Source organism: Mixophyes fleayi, chromosome 1 (assembly GCF_038048845.1).
Source record: "Mixophyes fleayi isolate aMixFle1 chromosome 1, aMixFle1.hap1, whole genome shotgun sequence".
NCBI classification, from domain to species: Eukaryota; Metazoa; Chordata; class Amphibia; order Anura; family Limnodynastidae; genus Mixophyes; species Mixophyes fleayi.
In genome coordinates, this window is record NC_134402.1 from 336,627,775 (window position 1) to 336,647,621 (window position 19,847).

A 19,847-nucleotide genomic window follows, 5' to 3' on the forward strand; every position below is an offset into this window, starting at 1 on the left:
GAATTCAAACTTCCCCACTATTTGTTAGCTCCGTCTGATCACGTTGCCTGAGAGGCGCGGAATTCAAACTTACCCACTATTTAGTCTTCACTCTGACACACTACTGTGTCAGAGCAACAAGTGTACTTAATGTCTGGCTGCTCCTGATCCCTGTGCTTTCTCTGTGCACTTCTCCCTGTGAATACTGGCTGACTTTCTGTGCACTGACCCGGCTTGTCTATTTAACTCTGCATCTGCTGAATCCCTGGCAACACGAACTGGCTGACCTTCTGTGTACCGAACCGGCTACAGTTGTTGACTCCTCTCGTGTTTGTCTCCTCGTGCCTCTCTATTAGACAGCAAGGTACGTCTGGCTTCCTACTTCTTACAGTTACTGTTTAATATACAGCTAGACGAGGCCTTTTACTGTGTTCCCAGAACCATTCACCCTACTACTATCTCTCTACCACGCCGGTGGGCTAACCCTATGGCCGCGACCTGCCGGCCTCTGGCAGCTAAAACCATCCCACCTTGCGGCGGTTCTTGGAGAAGAACGGGTTGTCCGTTAGACTCCGTGCCCTGGGAAGGCCAGTGCCAATACGGTTGGTAGTTGTCTCCAGTGAGACGTAACACGGGTCCCTTGAACCAGGGCCTGTTTACTCGTAAGAGACCTCAGTGGAGCTCACAGAGATAGCCGAAGCAGCCTGGAAACAGCCGGATAAGAAGTTTTCCGTTCCTCATAGGTTTGATAATCCTGTATCCTTTACAGGAACAGGCGGCGGTGCGCTGGGCAGAACTACCCAGAGTAGATGCGCCAGTAGCTCGATTGGCTCGTTATACTACTTTGCAGGCGCCAAATTCGGCTGTCCTTCAGGACCCCAGAGATAAAGAGAGTTGTCTAAAGTCTCTTTCTATCTTTTCTGATGCGGGTTCATCTTTCAGACCCATGTTTTCTTCAGCATGGGTTGCTAGGGCTATGAAATCTTGGACTGATCAGCTAGTGGCTAGATTACAGAATTCAGAGTTTCTTCCGTTAACCATGCACTTGAAGGAAGCATCAGGTTATTTATATGAAGCAGCACAGAACGCAGCGTCCATTTATTCTGCTGTTTCGGCTGCGGCTGTTTCTGCTAGGAAAATCCTCTGGCTTAGGTCCTGGGAAGCGGATGTGGAATCTAAAAAGTCCCTGGAAGCCTTGCTTTATTCCGGTTCGGTCCTATTTGGACTTGAGTTGGATACAATGATCAGTCAGGCCACGGGGGGAAGGAGTACTTCCCTACAGTGAATGCGCCTAGAGTGAGAGCTCCTAGGTTTAGTTCGTTTCAGCAGTCCTTTCGGGGAAACCCGGTTCACAGGGATCAGTCTACCAGTACAGGCAGGGGCCAAGGTTCCCGGGGACAGGCTGTCAGAGGCAGTGGGTCTTATTCTAAGAGGCACCAAGTCCTCGAGAGTTCAGACAAACCCTTGGCATGATGGGTTCCCCCTTCTCCTTGTGGCGGCGGTGGTCGCCTACATTTGTTTCAGGATCTGTGGGCGGCGACCTCTCGAGACAATTGGGTATTAGGATTTATGTCCAGAGGCTACATCTTGGATCTTTCAGGACCAAACTCCTCATCGATTTTTTTTTTTCACATGCCTCTTTCGCGAAATTCAGAAATAAAGCAGGCGATGATCAGTTTGGTCGCCTCTCTTCTTTCCGCGGGAGTTATATGTCATGTTCCAGGGTTTCAAAATGAACAAGGTTTTTATTCCAACCTCTTTTTGCTTCCAAAACCAGACAGCTCTTCTCGGCCAATTCTCAACCTAAAGGGCCTGAATCAGTACCTCCAGGTGAGCAAGTTTCAGATGGAATTGGTTAGTTCAGTCATCCAGGGTTTGGAACCTCAGGAGTTTTTAGCATCTATAGATATCAAAGACGCTTACCTCCATGTTCCAATTGGGCAGGGACATCAGTCTCTTCTGCGCTTCTCTGTGGGAAGCTCCCACTTCCAACTCTGGGCTCCGCCCCTCGGGCTTTCAACAGCGCCCAGAGTATTCACAAAGATTATGGCGGTATCGGCTGCTCACTTAAGAAATCTGGGTGTGAACATCATTCCCTATTTAGAGGACCTACTTCTCAAGGCCCCATCTCGGCTAGCCTTGGAACGGCAATTGAGTTTCACCATTCGAACCTTAGAACAACACGGTTGGATTATAAACTATCCAAAGTATCCGTTCCTTCTAAGAAGCTGATTTTTCTGGGACTTCTAATGGACACCAGGTGTCAGATAGTTTTCCTTCCGGAATCCAAGGATTGCACGGTAAAGGAGTAGGTGAGGAGACTCCTGCATCATTCTCGACCATCCCTTCTTTTAGGCATGAAACTCCATGGACATATGATGTCCACGTTCGAGACGCTCCCATATTGTCGATTCCACTCTCGTAGATTCCATTGGGACCCATTTAACAGCAGGCCTATCCTTTGTTCCTTGGTCCTGGACTCTACAGATGCCAGTGTTCAGGGTTGAGAAGCTGTGGTTCTCAATTTCCACCTGCAGGGTCTGTAAACAAGCGGGGACCTCCTCCGGCAATTCAACATTCTCGAGTTAACGGCAATGCTTCTGACCCTTCGGGGAGCGCAGTCTCTGTTACAGGGCAAGCTGGTATGTCTGCAATCAGCCAACGCGACTGTGGTAATGTATATAAATCGACAGGGAGGAACAAAGAGTGCAGGGGCCATAAGGTGACAAACCAGATCTTCACCTGGGCCGCAGCCTTTGTTTCAGCCATTTCAGCGGTGTTGATTCTGGGGGTCAAAAATTGGAAAGCAGATTACCTGATCAGACATTCGTTTCTTCCGGGGCAGTGATCGCTCCATCCTCAGGTGTTTCAGATGTTGGTTCAGAGATATGGGGTCTGCTCGATCTGGATTTAATGGCATCCAGGCACAATTGTCAGGTTCCCATGTTTTGCGTCGGAACCAGTAATCCCCAGGCGGTCGCAGTAGATGTCTTAACAATGGAATGGGACTTTCACCTGGGATATCTTTTTCCGCCAATTCATATGATTCAGCGGGTTCTCACTGAAAGTCCAAGTATCTGTTCTTTCGGTATTCTTTCAACGTAGACTGACAGTTATGCCAGTTATTCATACTTTTTTCCAGGGAGTTTTACGGATTCAGCCTCTTTATGTTTCACCTCTGGTTCCCTGGGATTTAAATTTGGTTTTAGAGGTTTGTCAGAGGGCTCCTACTGAACCTCTAAGTTCAACTGAATTGAACTGAATTAACACGGAAAGTTGTTGTTTGCTGGCCATAGCGTCTGCGCGCATTGTGTCAGAGCTGGGTTCCTTGTCATGCAGGGCCCCATATCTAGTTTTTCATGAAGGCAGGGCAGTCCTAAGGACGGTTCCTTCGTTCAAAGGTTGTGTCAGTTTTCCACATTAATTAAGATATTGTGGTTCCGGCTTTTAAGGGTGGTCCATCTTCCTCTGAGTAATCTTTTCCTGCATCCTTAGATGTCGTTAGGGCATTGCGAGTTTATGTGAATAGAACATCGTCTTCTAGAAAGACGGATTCCCTCTTTATTTTATATGATTCCCAAAGGAGGGGTTGGCCGGCCTCCAAGCAGACCATTGCACGTTGGATTAAGTCCATGATCAGGCATGCTTATGTGAGCTCACACAAACCTGTGCCCGCGAGGATCACTGCTCACTCCATTCGTTCTGATCCGCAGAAGCCTCATGGGCCGCGCGCCATGGGGCTTCTGCGGAACAACTGTGTCGGGCGGCCACCTGGTCTCTGTGCGTACCTTCACGAAGTTCTATCGGTTAAATGTGTTTGTTTCGGCTGATGCATGATTTGGCCGCAATGTTTTGTGGACTGGGGTTTTGTGGACTGGGATCGTTCCCTCCCTTAGGGGGCTGCTTTGGTATGTCCCCATTGTAGCAGTGTTCCCCAGAGTGGATGAATGAGAAAAGAGGATTTATGTACTTACATTAAATATCTTTCTCTGAATCCATCTGGGGGACACTGCGTTCCCTCCCTTTTGCTCTTCTGCTGTATGGTCTTGGTTGGTTGCTCTCTTCCTTGGGGCTTTTGTATTACACTGAGGCTATTAGGGGTTGCAGAGGGGATGAGTCAGAAGCAAGTTTAGTTTAACTATTTAAGTGCCAACTCGTCTGCGCACTCATACAACCCCATTGTAGCAGTGTCCCCCAGATGTATTCAGAGAAAGAGATTTAACGTAAGTACATAAATCCTCTTATTTTTTTCTATGGTGTATCTAGCTCTCTCTCCTCATTATCTGTCATGTCTGAGAATGGGAGTAATTCCAGGGTTAAGACTGGAGATGTTTCAGCAGTAATTTTTTATACTTACATGAGTCAGTCTAAGTTGTGCAATAGACAGTCCTGCACGAGCCACTTGTGTGCATCATGCAAAGCTGATGGTTGACTGTTGCATATGCCTGCAGTTTCCACACGGATCTGGCAGAACCAGCCTGGGCCAAACCTCTTACTCAGTCTATTTCTGAGCTCATGCATCGTGCTACATGTCCCCAGTATGTAGCTGAAGGGAACCGTCCCACCACCTCTTCACTGAATTTTCTGCGGATGACCCCAGTCATCTGATACTGTTTGACCAGGGGTCATGCAGTCTCAGCGATGCCACTAGACAAGCCATTTTGGGTGCAAACCCTGGCTAAGTTAGTGTAGAGACTGGTTAAAGCTTCTTCTCCTTAGAGAGGATTCTGGAAAATCTTTTTGGATCGGGATCCCTGGAAAGTAAGTTTTCTTAAGGTTTTTGGACAAAACCATTTTGCTATGCAAGGGGTGAAAATACTGGCTGATTTTTCATGTAGCACATAAATACTTGATAGGTTATTTGTACATTGAAATTTAAAGTTGAGCTAGGAGAAAAAAAAACCCAGCATTTTCCTTTTGTGCAAAATAATAAACTAATATGCACCCCTTGTATTGTAACATGGTTTTGTCCAGGTGAAAATTTAAGTAAAATAAATGAGTACTTTCCTTAATGAATCAGGCCCAGTGTCCACCATCCTGGCGAGGGTTTGATTCTGAGTGTTCCTCCCAGGAAGAGGTAGTGAAGAAATCTTACATTGAGAACTTATCATGTCTTGGTGAGCACTCTACAAGTTGGTATGGAGTGAATGTTTTTAGTGTGGGCAGTTGGAGCGGCATGGCACCTTCCAGGAAAGTGAGAAGTTAGCTCATCCTGACAATATGCTGTTTGGTAAGTAGACAAAACCGTCAGTATCCCTACATTTGGATTCTCTGGATGCTGGTCTTATTGGGGTTAGTATTTCAGGTTCAAGAAGGCTCTGGAGTCTTGATTTTTTTTTTTTTTTGAAGGTGATGTTTTATTCAGGCCAGAGCTGGATAAGATCATTGCCAGGTGATGGGTAGAAAGATTGCCCTACTGCCGGCAAATTTTCTAAAGGCTGTCAAAAGAGAAAAGTGGTTGTTTGCTAGGTATGCTGTTGGACACCCGACAGCAGAGAGTGTTCGTTCCAAGAGATTACATGGATTCCTTAAAAAATCTGATAAGTTGTCTATTGCCTTGCAGGCGGAGGACAGTTCTATTATGTATGCTTGGGAGGATGGTCTTGCCATTCAAGGTCATGCAATTTGCACAATGCTTTCTCGGGTGTTCAAGATCAAACTGATTTAGAAATGGGACAAGTCTCAATTTCATTTGACCACACAACAAATCTCACTGTCTCTGAGAACACGTTGTTTGGTTCTCTGGTGGTTAAAGGTTGACATGTCAAAGGGGCCACCCCTTTGCCATATGAAAATAGACAATTGTGACGAAGAATGTTGGTTTAAGGGTCTGTGGTGTCTGATCAATATCCTAGATGTAAGGGCGGTGCTGAACAATGGTGGTGTACATCAACCATCAGGGAGGCTCAAAAAAGGTTTCTGGCAATGAAGGAGATTAGCAGGATCTAGTGTTCATATATCTCAGTAGGCACACCCTACACCATGGAGTGTAGCCTCTCAGCCTGGACGTATTTCAGCAGACAGATGGAGTCAGCCAGATGTGGAAATGATTGCGTCTTGGCTGTTCCAACAATGGTGGAACGTATCTGTTACAGGAACAGGGACCTGCAGATGTTTTTTGGAGAAGCAATGATGGTACCATTGGATTTTCATCCGATCTGCCAGTGGTGATGCTGCCTCGCTTTCTCCATAAGATTCCCCTAATAGATAATCTGCTATAACCCATGGAACCTTTTTTACATCAGGGATTAGTGCTTCTGGGTTACAGCGTGGCAGTTGAAGAAAATATTTTTAAGAAAAACGGGTTTCTCTAACAGGAAACCATGCTCACAGCGAGAAAACCTGTTCCAGCAAAATAATTTTCATAGGGTCTAAAGACCTATGTTTCTTGGTCAGAATAGAAAGTTTCTGACAACTTCTTTCTAGTTCGCCCTTCTCGGCAGCATTTGCTTTGGTCCAAGCTGTTCAAAACCTCTAAACTTCGGTTACAGTTACCCATTTGCTTAGAAGAATTGCAAACAGCCATGCCTATGACTATATCTACACCATCCTACAGTTTACCTAGCCCTATGGAGTTTGAATCCCAAGAGAAGTTTTTGGTTTACTGCTTGCAGTATTTTTTTCAGATATTTTCTCAAACCTATTGTATTGATGCACTGAATTTAGGTATGATTCTGACTGTTCTAGAAGGAGAAGCCCTAGCCTGGTAGACTGCTAGAAAATCAATACCCTCTGTTAGACTCCATGTCGTTGCCATTGTCCATCCATCATAAGAAGAAGTCAGGAAATTAAGATTTCTTTCATCCAATCTGGGGGACACTGTATGAGGGAAGAGTGGAGTTGGCACTTATTAGTTAACGTGTTGTAACATAATGACAGATCCCTTTCCCCTGTAGCTCTGTAGCTTCTCAGTGTAGTTTAAGTAGTAAGCTGCTGTCACACTAGCTTATTCTGATGCCAGACGCTGCCCTGTTGGGTATAGAACACCGGAATTCAGTGAGATGGCATCTTGAAAGAACGGATGCTGTCAGGTACCCTTCTAGACCGGGGGGGGGGGGGGGGGGGGGGGGGGGAACCAGAGCGTATGCATAATTAAGCAGCAATCCATTAATTTAATGTCTGCGAGCTTATGGAGAAGCACTGCAGACGGATACACAAGGGAAGAAGCAGGAATTGTTAAATTGCTTCCCAGGCAGGTATTTAGGAGCCGGTGTGCGCAGTGTCTCTGGCATAGTTGGTGGCGACACTGTTACAACTTCTCGGCTGTCCGGCAGAGATTCCAGGACTTGCTGCAAGTGCTCCCCCTACCTTGGTGATGGTTGCGCCCTCAGCAGTGGTCTGAATGCCGGCGGTCATGGAGAGTGCAGAATTGGGTCCAGCTGGACCATCTTCCACTCTCGCTCCCCAAAACTACTCAGTTAGACGAACATGTATGGACCACATCCTTGGTCAGAGGCATAGATAGACTGAACCGGTTCTTGGATTCTGAGATCCCTGATTTCCAGAAACAATCGTCACAAGGTTACCCATCCTCTTCTTTCGGCCTTAGATTTGGAGGAATCATCGGAAGAGGAAGGGCAAACTTATTGATTCAAAATCACAGATCTGGATGACTCTCCCAGGAATCAGGGCTTTAAGGATCTATTCTTGGCAGTCAGACAAGCCTTGGACCTTTTGGGCACAGAAGAACCCAGAGCAGTGGACTAAGGTCTTTTTAAAAGAATTTTAAGACGCGTAATCTGCTTCCTTCTACGGAAGGATATTCACTACCCACTGCAGGCAGATAATATTGCCTGGTTTCAGCAGGTGCCAAAAGTGGATAAACCCGAGGTGAGACTGGCAGATGGACTGAACCACAAATCTGTTGAGACTCTTCCACTACCAAGTACTCCCACCCTCCAGGATGGCACTGACCGCAAAGTGGAGGGATATTTAAAATCCATTTATGTGGCGGCAGGAGCCTCCCTCAGACCCATGGTGTCATCAGCATGGGCTGCCAGGGCTATGGAAGCATGGGCTGATCAGCTGGCAGCAGGATTACAGGACTCTGACCTGCTATCCCTTGTCCTGCACTTAAAGGAGGTTTTAGGCTACCTGTATGAGGCTGCTCAAAATGCATCCTCAATGTCATCTGCAGTGTCTGATTCGGACTCTTTGGCTTAAACCTTGGGATGCTGATTCGAATGAAAGCGATCCCTGGAGGCCCTTACATTCTGGCTCTTTACTTTTTGGCTTGAAATTAAACAGCATCATTTGTCAGACCACAGGCGGTAAGAGTACATTCCTTCCGGTTAATGTACCAAAACAAAGGGTACAGTGATTCAGCTCTGTCCGTCTGCCTTTTTAGTGAGTTCCGCTGCTAGAGGGGAGGCGAGAAGAGGCAAGCCCTTTTTATCCAGAGGACAATCAAACAGAAGATAGGTCCTCTTTCTCTACGCGTCATCTTGCTCCCAAGCTGCCAGAAAATCTGTCAGCCTCCCCTTCTTGCAACTGCAGGAGTGGGTGGACGTCTCAAGCTGTTCAAGGATCACTGTATAGCGTCCTCTTCGGATCTCTATATTTAAGGGATCATGACAAAGGGCTATGTCATAGATGGGTCCGGTCTCTCGTATGTTCTTCGCAACCTCCCTATACCTGGACCCCATGAAAAGACAGGCGATGCTACACTGTCTCTTCCATTCTTTCCGTGCGGTCATCAGACCAGTCCCAGTAAGCCAGAGACGCCTGGATTTCTACTCCAACCTTTTCCTGATCTCCTTCCGACCCATCTTAAAACTGAAAACTGAATCTGCACCTGAGGGTTGACAGTTATAAATGGGTTGGAAGCTGAAGAATTCCTGGCATCTATAGACATCCGAGACACCATGTCCCTATATGAGAAGGTCATTAGCCCTTACTCCGCTTCACGGTGGGAGCTTCCCACTGTCAATTCAGGGCGTGCCCCTTCGGCCTATCCATGGCACCAAGAGTATTTACAAAAGTGATGGCTGTGTGTTTACGCTCTATGGAGGTGAGGATAGTGTCTTACTTAGAAGACCTATTTATCAAAGCCACTTTGGACAAACTTCTGCGTTAGCATCTAGCCCTCATCATCAGATGTCTGGAGCTCTATGGCTGGATGATAAATCTGCAGAAATCACAATGAATTCCATGGCAATTCCCTTGTGTCAATTCCATCATTGACACCAGGGAACAGAAAATCCTGAGGACAGCTGCAGACCTCTATGCTCCTTTGCTTCAGGCTTCTGGTAAAAATGGTGTTGACGTTCAAAACAATCCCATACGGAAGGTTTCACTCCAGATTCTTCCAGTGGGATCTACTGAAAAAGTGGTCAGGCTCAAACCGCCGATTTGACTACCAACCAAACCGGTTATTTCCCTAGGCTGGTCCAGGACCACCTGGGAGTAGGCAAGTTTTTTGCCCTGTGATCCTGGATCATTGTCACCACAGATACCAGCCTTCGGGGCTGGAGGGCATTGGTCCTTCATCTTCGCCTACAAGGCCTTTGGACGGAACGGGAGACCTCCTTTGCAATAAACATATTGGAATTGAAGGCCATGTTGATGGTCCTAACAGATGCTCGGATACTTCTTCAGGGGTCCCTGGTCCATCTCCAATCCGACTGTGCCACACTCTCGACAGTGTTCAATCCAGGCATATTGAACTGGGAGGTTGACTACCTAAGTCGCCATGTGATAATGCCATCCGGATGTCTTCTAAATTCTGGCCTGGAGGTGATGTCTCCCAGACCAGGACCTCATGTCGTTGAGGCACAACCAGCTAGTTCCCAGGTTCTGCTCAAGGGCCAGGGACCCGCTGGCGGTGGCTGTCGATGTCATGACCATGCACTGGGAATTCCAGTTGGGTTACCACTTTCCGCCAATTCCAATGATTCCACGCGTCCTCCGGCGGGTCAAACAAGGATGGCTTCCAGTAATACTTGGAGGTTCCTGATTTGCCACAACAGGTCTGGTATGCAGACATTCTATTCATGACGGTGGGTCAGAACATTTGGCTACCCCTTCGTGATGACCTCCTTTTTCAGGGGCCCTATCGTCATCAGAACCTGCCTTGGCTGGCTTTAACTGAATCCTGAAGCCTTGGCTGGCTTTAACTGAATGTTGAAGCCATCCTCTGGCGGTCTAAGGAATTTTCCTCCAGGATCGTGAACACCCTGTTACGGACTTAAAAGCTAGTTTCAGCTCGCATCTATCACAGAATCTGGGGCACCTACATTAAGTGGTGTGAAAATCCGTAATGTCACACGACTCCCTTTCACCTGTCCCGACTGCTGGCTTTTCTCCAAAATGGTCTGGATGTGGGACTCTGTCTAGGTTCCCTAAAAGTTCAGGTCTCTGCCCTCTCCGTTTACTTCCAACTGCATGTAGCAGATATGCCAGGCATATGGACGTTTTTGCAGGAGTTTCTACACAATCAGTCCCCCCTATGTTTCAACCATGGCAACTTGGGATCTAAATTTATCTCTCAACATGCTGCAGAACCCCACCTTTGAAGTACTACTGTCAGCCGACCTAAGGTTTTTGACGTGGAAAGTTGCGTTTCTGCTGGCCTTTGCTTTGGCTCTTAGAATATCAGAGTGTGGGAGCTGTGCTGCTGTTATATAGGCTCAGCCTGCGATACTGTAGCTTGCGTTGTCTTCCTATCTGGGAAAGCTTTTGGACCGCCTGAACAGGTTTTTAGTCTCTCCAAGGCACTTGACGTCTAGGCCCAAGCGCTCCCGCCTTTCTCACCCTCTATTGTTTTTAGAATCAGATGGTTCATTTGAAGAGGAAGATGAGTTAGTGGAAGATTCAGATTCCATGCACTTGGGTGAATGGGATGACAATGCCAGAAGTTAGGGCATTCAGGATTTTTATGGCGGTGCGTCAAACTCTTGACAGAGTGGAGGAAGACATGGGTCTTCCTGAACAGGGGCTGTTTAAGCGCAATAAGACCAGAACAGTTTGTTTTACATCATCGATGGAGCTCACAGAGATTGCGTAGTCTGCCTGGAAGCAGCTGGACAAGAAGTTTTCAGTTTCCCGCAGGTATACAATCTTTTACCCTCTGCTGGAGCAAGAGGTAGCTGATTGGGAGCATTTACCCAGAGTTGATACTCTGATTGCAAGGTTAGCCTGGTGCCCAGCAAAGCAGTCCTTTAGGATCCAACGGATCGCAAGATAGAGGGGTTTCATAAGACCACCTTTCTTGTGGCCGGCACCTCTTTCAGACCCTTGTTCTCATCCGTGTGGGTGACCAGAGCTATGGAGTCTTGGGCCGACCAATTAGCAGCGGGGCTGCAGGATTCTTTTGTTGGGTCTTCACCTAAAGGAAGCTATGGGTTAACTTTGAGGCGGCTCAGAATGCTGCTTCCATTTCCTCTTCGGTACCTGCGTCTGCATTGGCAGCTAGGAGAACGCTTTGTCTTCGCTTCTTGGAATCCAAGAAATCCTTAGAGGCCTTACCATTTTCTGGCTCTGTCCTTTTTGGCCCCAAATTGGATAACCTGATCAGCCAGACAACGTGAGGTAGGATTCTGAAGTTATTTTTACCAGTTCTTTTTGCAAGCATGACCGCAAGGGGTTAGTCTTCCGTTAGAGGTAGACTGTTTGCAGCAAGAGGGCAATCTCAGAGAGGCAGAGGTTCCTTTTCCAAGAGGCTTCCTAGCTCAAAGGTCTCAGACAAGACTCTGGATGGGATTCCCCCTCTCCTCGAGACTGCAGGGATCACCTACAATAGTTTGAGGATCAGTGGGCGGTGTCCACCAAGGACATTTAGATCTTGGGAATAATATCCAGAGGCTATATCATAGACCTCATGGGACCCGCTCCTCAGTGATTTCTTCCAGGCTTCTTTGGCTCGCGATTTGATCAAGAAGCAGGCGATGCTCCAGGTGGTCGCTTCTCTTCTAGCTGCTGGGGTCATTTGTCAGGTCCCAGAAGCTCAAAAGCGCAAGAGTTTTATTCAAACCTGTTCTTGGTGCCCAAGCAGGATGGATCATTTCGACCTATTTACCTCAGGGGTCTCAATTTTTATCTTGATATGGATAGGTTTCTAATGGAATCAGTCAGCTTTGTGATCCTGGGGTTGGGAATCCCAGGAGTTCCTCGTCATAGACATCAGGGATGCTTATGTCCCCACTTAGGAGGGACATCAATCCCTTCTTCACTTCACCGTAGGCAGCTCTCTCTTTCAGTTTTGGGTGCTTCCCTTCGTCTTTCCACCGCTCCCAGAGGTTTCACGAAGATTATGGCAGTAATGGCGGTTTGTCTGCGTGTCCAGGGGATGAACGTAGTTGCATACCTGGACGATTTATGATTTACTCATCACTTACATTCGGTTCCATTCGCGTGTCTTCCAGTGGGATCTTCTGAGACAGTGGTCGGGATCTTCTCCTCATCTGGACACCCAGTGGATTCGTCTCTCCGAAAGGGCCCGTCTTGCGCTGGCTTGGTGGCTCCCTCAGAAGCATCTGATGATGGACAGGTCCTTTGCTCCATGGGCTTGGATCATAGTAACGACGGATGCCAGCCTGCAGGGCGGGGGGGCAATTGTTCTCCATCTCTGTCTTCAGGCTCTCTAGCCCGACAAGGAGGCTCTGTTACCGATCAACATTCTTGAATTATGAGCTATGTTGTTAGCCCTTTAGGGAGCACAAACCTTCCTTCAAGAAAAGCCGGTATGGCTCCAATGAGACAATGCCACCGCGGTGGCGTATGTAAACCGCCAGGGAGGAACAAAGGGCTCAGGAGCCATGCATGTGGTGGAACAGATTCTGGCTTGGGTAGAAGCCTATGTTCCAGCGATATCTGCAATTTTCATACCCAGAGTAGACTACTGGGAAGCGGATTACCTCAGCAGACATGCAATCTTCCGGTTCTAGATCTGATGATGTATAACAAAAAATGGAGTATAACATACGGCGCTAAACTTTTGCTCATACAAATGTATACAGTACAATCAAATCCAGAGTTATCTAGAGTCCATACCATAAATTGATCAAATAGTCCACCTAGATGTATATTCACTGAATTCTCAAATTCTTCTCCCATATATTGAGAATAGTTACCAGAACTTGTGGGGAAAAATTCCTATAGGTATTGTTATCCTCAAAAAAAGAAGAACATGTATCAGAATGAATCAAGTGATATTCCCCTTATTCAGGCACACCTCATGTGTTCAATTCTAATTTAAAAGATTTTCACATAAAGTAAGAAAGGCCCCTCCACGTGATGTTTTATGGTGGGTCATGCAAGAAATTAGAATTGAACACATGAGGTGTGCCTGAATAAGGGGAATATCACTTGATTCATTCTGATACATGTTCTTCTTTTTTTGAGGATAACAATACCTATAGGAATTTTTCCCCACAAGTTCTGGTAACTATTCTCAATATATGGGAGAAGAATTTGAGAATTCAGTGAATATACATCTAGGTGGACTATTTGATCAATTTATGGTATGGACTCTAGATAACTCTGGATTTGATTGTACTGTATACATTTGTATGAGCAAAAGTTTAGCGCCGTATGTTATACTCCATTTTTTGTTATACGTTATAAATATAGAAATTGGGTGGATTCTATTAATAGTATAATTAGTGGCAGCTATCCTATTTAGCGCGGATGGTTTTTTTCATCTCTATACACTAGATCTGATGATGTCCAGGCACAACCATCAACTGGCAAGATTTTGCACAAGAACTAGTTCTCTGGTCAGAGATCCTTTGGCGGTGGATGTGATGTCCAGGTGGTGTGATTTTTGGTTGGCCTACCTCTTTCTACAATTCCTATGATTTTGCGGGTTCTACGGCAAGTAAGGTTGCGAGATCTTCCGGTCATTCTGGTGGCACCAAATTTACCCAGGTGAGTTTGGCGACCTGGCCGAAGGACCGGGTTGGGCTCTTCCCCTCAGACCCGATCTTCAGTGAGGGACCCTTCCATCACACGAACCTACCTTGGTTGGCTTTAATGGTGTGGCTGTTGAAGTCGGCCTCTGGAGATCCAGTGGGTTCTCTTCTAGTGTAGTGGAAATCCTCATGAAGGTTCGGAAGCCGGTGTCTGCCAAGATCTCTCACAGGGTGTGGAAGATTTATGTACAATGGTGCAAGAGAAGGCGTCATAATCCTGCATCTTTTAGTCTAGCCCGTTTTCTGGCTTTTTTTCCGGGATGGGTTGGAAATGGATCTTAGGCTGAGTTCTCTGAAGGTTCAGGTCTCAATGCTTTCTATTTTTTTTCTTCGGTGCCGGTTGGCTTGCCTTTCTGATGTTCGTACTTTTCTTCAGGGAGTGCTGCATGTTCAGCCTCTTCACATTCCTCCTCTGGCCTCGTGGGACCAAAACTTGGTCTTTGATGTCCTCCAGCAGCCTCCATTCGAATCACTGGAGTCAGTCAATCTACATTTTTTGACGTAAAAATTGGTGTTTTTTTGGCCATTGCTTCTACTCGACGGGTTTCGGAGCTAGGGGCTTTGTCCGGTAGGGTTCCACAAGGAAAGGGCGGTTCTCAGAACCGTGCCTACCTTTTTGCCAATAGTAGTTTCTGGTTTGTATATTAATGGTTCTGGCTTTTCGGGAAGGAATTTCTCCCTCCGGCCCTTCTTCTGTCTGCCTAGACGTTGTCCGTGCCTTAAAGGTTTATGTGGATAGGACTTCTTGTTGGAGGACCGACTCTCTTTTTCTACTTTATGATTCTCATGAGAAGTTGGCCAGCTATCAAGCAAACCATTGCTCGTTGGATCCGGTCCATGATTAAGTATGCCTATGTGAGTAGGAATCGGGCTGTGCCTCAGGTTCTCACGACGCACTCTACCCGGGCGGTGGGGGCCTCCTTGGCTGTTCGCCACGGGGCTTCTGCAGATCAACGGTGTAGGGCAGCGACTTGGTCCTCTGTTCATACCTTTACTCGTGTTTACCAGTTCAACATTTTTGCATCATTGGAAGCCAGTTTTGGCCACAATGTTCTGCGGGCTGGTAGACCAGAGCACTCCCTCCCTTAGGGGCTACTTTAGAAGGTCCCCATGATGGCAGTGTTCCCCAGAGTGGATGATGGAGAAAAGAAGATTTCTCATTCATCCTATCTGGGGTACACTGCTACCATGGGTTGTATGTGGGGGGCCTGGGAGTTGGCAGTTATCAAGTTAATAAATTTGTTTATACTTGCTGATGGAACTTCTCCCCTCTGCAACCCCTCCTAGGCCCAGTGTATTTTAAGTGCCCAAGGAGTTGGGCTTACCGTGGCTGTTCAGCAGCTATCTTTTGGTGTTATTAGATTTATTTTATTTTATTATCTCTTTTCTTACACTTAGAAATAGGGGTGTATGTGCTACAGCACATGCACTTACTCAGTCAGTAGTGGAGAGTATTCCATTCCTGGTTCCCAGCTTTCACATGAGGCAAATAGGGCCGCCATACAGAAACAGCTACTGCAGTTACAAGCAGTGACTGCATCTCTTAAGGAGCCTGATCTTTGAGAAGGTTCATGGGTTGGATCAAAGGGTCACGTTACTGCCCCAACAGGAGGCTCTGTCATTCTTCAAGAATTCCAGCTTTTTTTTGTTCTGAATGTGCCAGAGTCGTGGCATATGTCAACAGAGCGGACGGGACCAGGAATGCGTTAGGGCGTTCAGTTACAGCTTAGTCCATTGGGTGGACTTCTGTCGCAACAGGCCTGCCGGGAAAGGGATCGTCTCTACGCAGGTCTTCAAAGGCTGTGCTGGCAGTAGATTTACCCAATACACATCTCTGGGTGCCTTGGCACGGTCTCCAGGACCTGGATTATGGGCCCAATTTGGAGATGTCTTTTGGCTTAACACAGTCCTTCTCCCTTGGGGCCCCCTTACAGCCGGGATCATCCTCGACTATCCTTCATGATTAGGAATGTTATGGCTGGCTTCTGACGGTTACAGAGATTCTCAACCAGAATAGTGTCCACCCTTTGGGTAGGCCAGGAAATCTGGCCTACCCAAAGTGCTACCACAGTGTCACAGGGTGTGCAGGGCCTCCATGGGGAGGTGAGTGTGTTAGTCCTTCACACATCTACCCATTCCTGGTCCTCACATTCTACAGAAGATTGCAGGTGAGTTTTCGGATCAGTTCCTGACAGATCCCGTATCTGCTCATCTTCTTGGACTTCCTCTGTAAAGACAGAGGTTTGTGAATTGGCGAGATGTGTGTCCCCTCTGTCTAAGGGTTCAGTCCACACCTCCACGGTTCCTGCTATGGCTCCAGGAGGAGGCCTGGCACTATGTTCTTATTCACTAACAACTTCCTTACCACCTCGGGTTCAGCTAAAGTGTGGATTCCACGTGGAGTTTCTTGATTAGGACCTTGGTGTAAGGTATCAGGCCGGGGGGCACTTGACTGTATACCTAATTTTCCTATCCGTCATGTCAGGCACACAGTTCCCTTATTCAGCCTATGAGGCTTTATAGGGTTCAATTCAATATGGAGATTCTCTTCCTGTCTTTCAAGAGGTAATTGCCTCTTGGGATCTTATCTCAGCGTTTTCTCTTACCAATTGGGTTTTGTCTTCCATCGTATGGGGAGTGGTTGTTCAGATTTAGGAAGGCTGGCTTCCACTAGATTGGGTTTATGCTGAGATTGGGAAGGTCTGGTGGCTCAGCAGACCATCACCAGGAGTTTCTGAGTTTTCTGAGGAGTGTCTGACAGGCTTTGCAGGTTCTGTTGGACTGTCTATATTGGCTTGGTGTCCATTCCGCTCACTCCATGGGGGTAGACTGGGCTGCACTCATGGGTGCTTCGGCTCATCACTTCAACTGAGGAGTCATATAGTCCTCTGGCTGCTATTCACATGGGTAAACCAAAAATCTTCTGTTTTGTACTTACATTAAATCTATTTCTCTGATTCCATCTGGGGGCACTGTGTTCCCTCTCTTTTGCTATTCTACTGTTCAGTTTATACAACCCCATGATAGCAGTGTCCCCCAGATGGACTTGGAGAAAGAGATTTAATGTAACTACAAAAATCTTCTTTTTGCACATAAGTTAAATTCTGACTGTTTTTTTTCATGTAGCACACAAATACTTGATATCTTTATTTTTATACTGAAATTTAAAGTTGATCTGGGTCATGCCCTATTCAAACTATAAATCTGTCCCCACATTTTAAATTTACCTCCCCCTCCAATGCAACATGGTTTTGTCCAGGTGCAAAGATACTCCTTTTTATGCTTTGCTCTCCTTAATGACTCAGGCCCCCTATATCTCCAACCTCATCTCCATACAAACACTCTCCGGTCGGCCATTGACCGTCACCTTTCCTCCCCTCTGGTAACCACCCTTCCCTTGGTTGTTGTCTAGTGCGGAGCGGTTTTTCCCTTTCCCCCATTTTCCCAGTCTTTCCCTTTGGGATCACCTTTTCCTTATCCAAGATTTCTCCAGTGCTGCCCCCCACCACTGAAATGATCTCCCTCATTCTATCAGACTATCCCCTAGCCTGTATAACTCCAAACGGTCATGAAAATCCACCTACCAGTCTTCCACTTAACCGTTTCACCATTTAGTTTACCTCGCCCTCCTTCATTGTTCATCACTTCATCTCTTCCTCTCTTGCTTCTTTTTCTCAGATATCCTTACATTGTTTCTCTCCATGTGTCAATCGTTTGCCCCTTTCCCTTTAGATTGTAAGCTCTAGTGGGCAGGGCCCTCTTCTCTCATCTTCTCATTACCTATAACTTTTTTTTCTTTATCAGTAGTTGTGTTGTGATTTGTACTGTTTACTTTGTCAGTCTAAATCTGTTAACAAGGATAATTTTCCATTGCGTATTACTTACTTTTAAGTGGTATCATGAAATGCTTTCTTTGGACATGGTACAGTCTCCATAATTTCCCATTGATCTTGTGATTCCCTGGCTATACTACATAACCCCTCTGTAAACTGAGGAACCAAGCAGTTATTTATATCCTGGCTCTCATCTTGACCAGTGTTTTCAGGGCGTCCACTTCTGTATCAGGAATTTAAACATGTATTTGAAGCAAGCATAAAAGGCGCCACCTCATTGCCTTTATGATTGTCTGACTGGCCTTATGCCATGAGTTTCTATTCCCTTTGGTCGTATCTATTCACTATCAGAACCAGAACTGGTTGTTTTGTAAAAAAAATAGATGATAATTTGAAAAGTTGGTTTATATGACCCTCAGCCTTGCCAGCTGGTGCCCCTTTCTTTTTGTAAGGAAGTAGAATGGAGACCTGCACCCATGTCTGGTTTATTGAGCCTTGAATGCTGTTTCTATCTGTAATAGGTACCGGTTACCTCTTATAACAGAATTATTTGAGATATTGGTTTTTACTTAGATATCAACTAAATTGGATCTTAGAGGAACATACAGTGTGGTCTGCATGCGACCAGGGGACAAGTGGAAGTCAGCGTATCAAACACGATATGGGCACTTTGAGTACTTGATAATAACGTTTGGTCTCGCTAACGCTCCTGCTACTTTCCAACATTTTGGTAATGATGGGTTCCGAGACAATCTTGATCAGTACGTAGTGATTTATCTTGACCATACCCTAATTAATTCCCCAGCCCTGTCAGAACATAATCGCCACTTCCATGCTGTTTTAGAACGTTTGAGAACTCGTAGACGATACGCTTGAAAAATGTGCAAGTGAGACCGAGACCACAACATTTTTGGGATATTTAATTTCTAGAAAAGGATTCGTAATAGATCCTGTAAGAGCCCAAGCCATTGAAGAATGGCCAGTGCCTAAAGATGTGAAAGCGGTACAACGCTTCTTGGGCTTTCTACTACATGAAATATATAATTAAAATAAAAAATCTGAAATTGCTCAACTAATATTTGATTTAACTCACAAGAGTTCCTGTGTGTTGAACTATTTAAGCCCAAGCTTTTTGTAGACTCATATTGCTCGTCTATATGTATCAATCTATTGTATATTCCCAGCAAACACTGGCTCTTTCAAATGCAAAATATGAGATGTGTCACAGTGAATTCAAATATATACACAGTTCAAGCTCTATCAGTGTTAAATATCTAATCCTGTTGCATATTATAACCAATCACTAGGTTGTTCTGAAATCCTATTATATATTTTTACCTTTCACTTGGTCTTTCAGGTATATTGTCTTGTGTCATGTCTTGAGTGATTACATCATTTCCACTTTATTGGTATTTAGTCTAACCCACATTTACCTTACAGCATTTTCTTCTGTGTGAGCATTTTCAATGTTCCAACTCAATTACACATTCATTTCTTACTACACACTTCATAAGTATGTAATTTAAATGAATCATTGGTGTAATTTTTAATCTTTAAATAAATTTCCATTTAACCTGTTAATTTTAATATGTGTCTGCCTTCTTAGGATGTGACACTTGACCTAGTGGAGCTGACCTTTAAGGATCAGTACATAGGTCGTGGAGACATGTGGAGGCTGAAGAAGAGTTTGGTAAGTTGTAAAGATAAAACCTACTAAACTGAGGATTAGGCATATTTTTTAGTTTTTTATCTTTTATGTTTTTGTTAGAAATACATGTTAAAAACTGTCCAGGGAGTTATATTTTTCCTTTTTAAATCCTGTTAGTCCTGGGTGTTTGTAATGCCTGCTCATACACTGAAACGCTCGCAATTCGTAAAATATTCTCTGGATCGCATCTGAGTAGCAAGTGGCCAAAATTGACTAGCGCACAAAGTTCACTTTGTCAAGGTCATGACTGCATCACTGAGTTTGAAAGGAAAATGTCTATACCTCCTTTTCTGGGCCCACCTGAAAGACCCATTTTTATTATTCCGCCAATTTCCTGATTAACAGAGACAGATCACAAAGTTAGCTTTCCTGGTGATTTCTTTGGGTAAAAGTTTACATTACTAAACAAACTCCTTG

The 19,847-nt window shown here is 45.7% G+C and overlaps 1 protein-coding gene across 6 annotated transcripts in view; it reads left to right on the top strand.

Annotated features, from left to right (window-relative positions):
• Positions 1–19,847, top strand: part of DEPDC5 (DEP domain containing 5, GATOR1 subcomplex subunit) — a 90,350-nt gene that overhangs the window by 11,893 nt on the left and 58,610 nt on the right. For all 6 annotated transcript variants that reach the window (XM_075215355.1, XM_075215376.1, XM_075215382.1 and 3 more), the window contains exon 6: positions 19,329–19,412. In XM_075215355.1, coding sequence (XP_075071456.1) covers positions 19,329–19,412 — 84 coding nt within the window. The remainder of the gene's footprint in view (positions 1–19,328; positions 19,413–19,847) is intronic.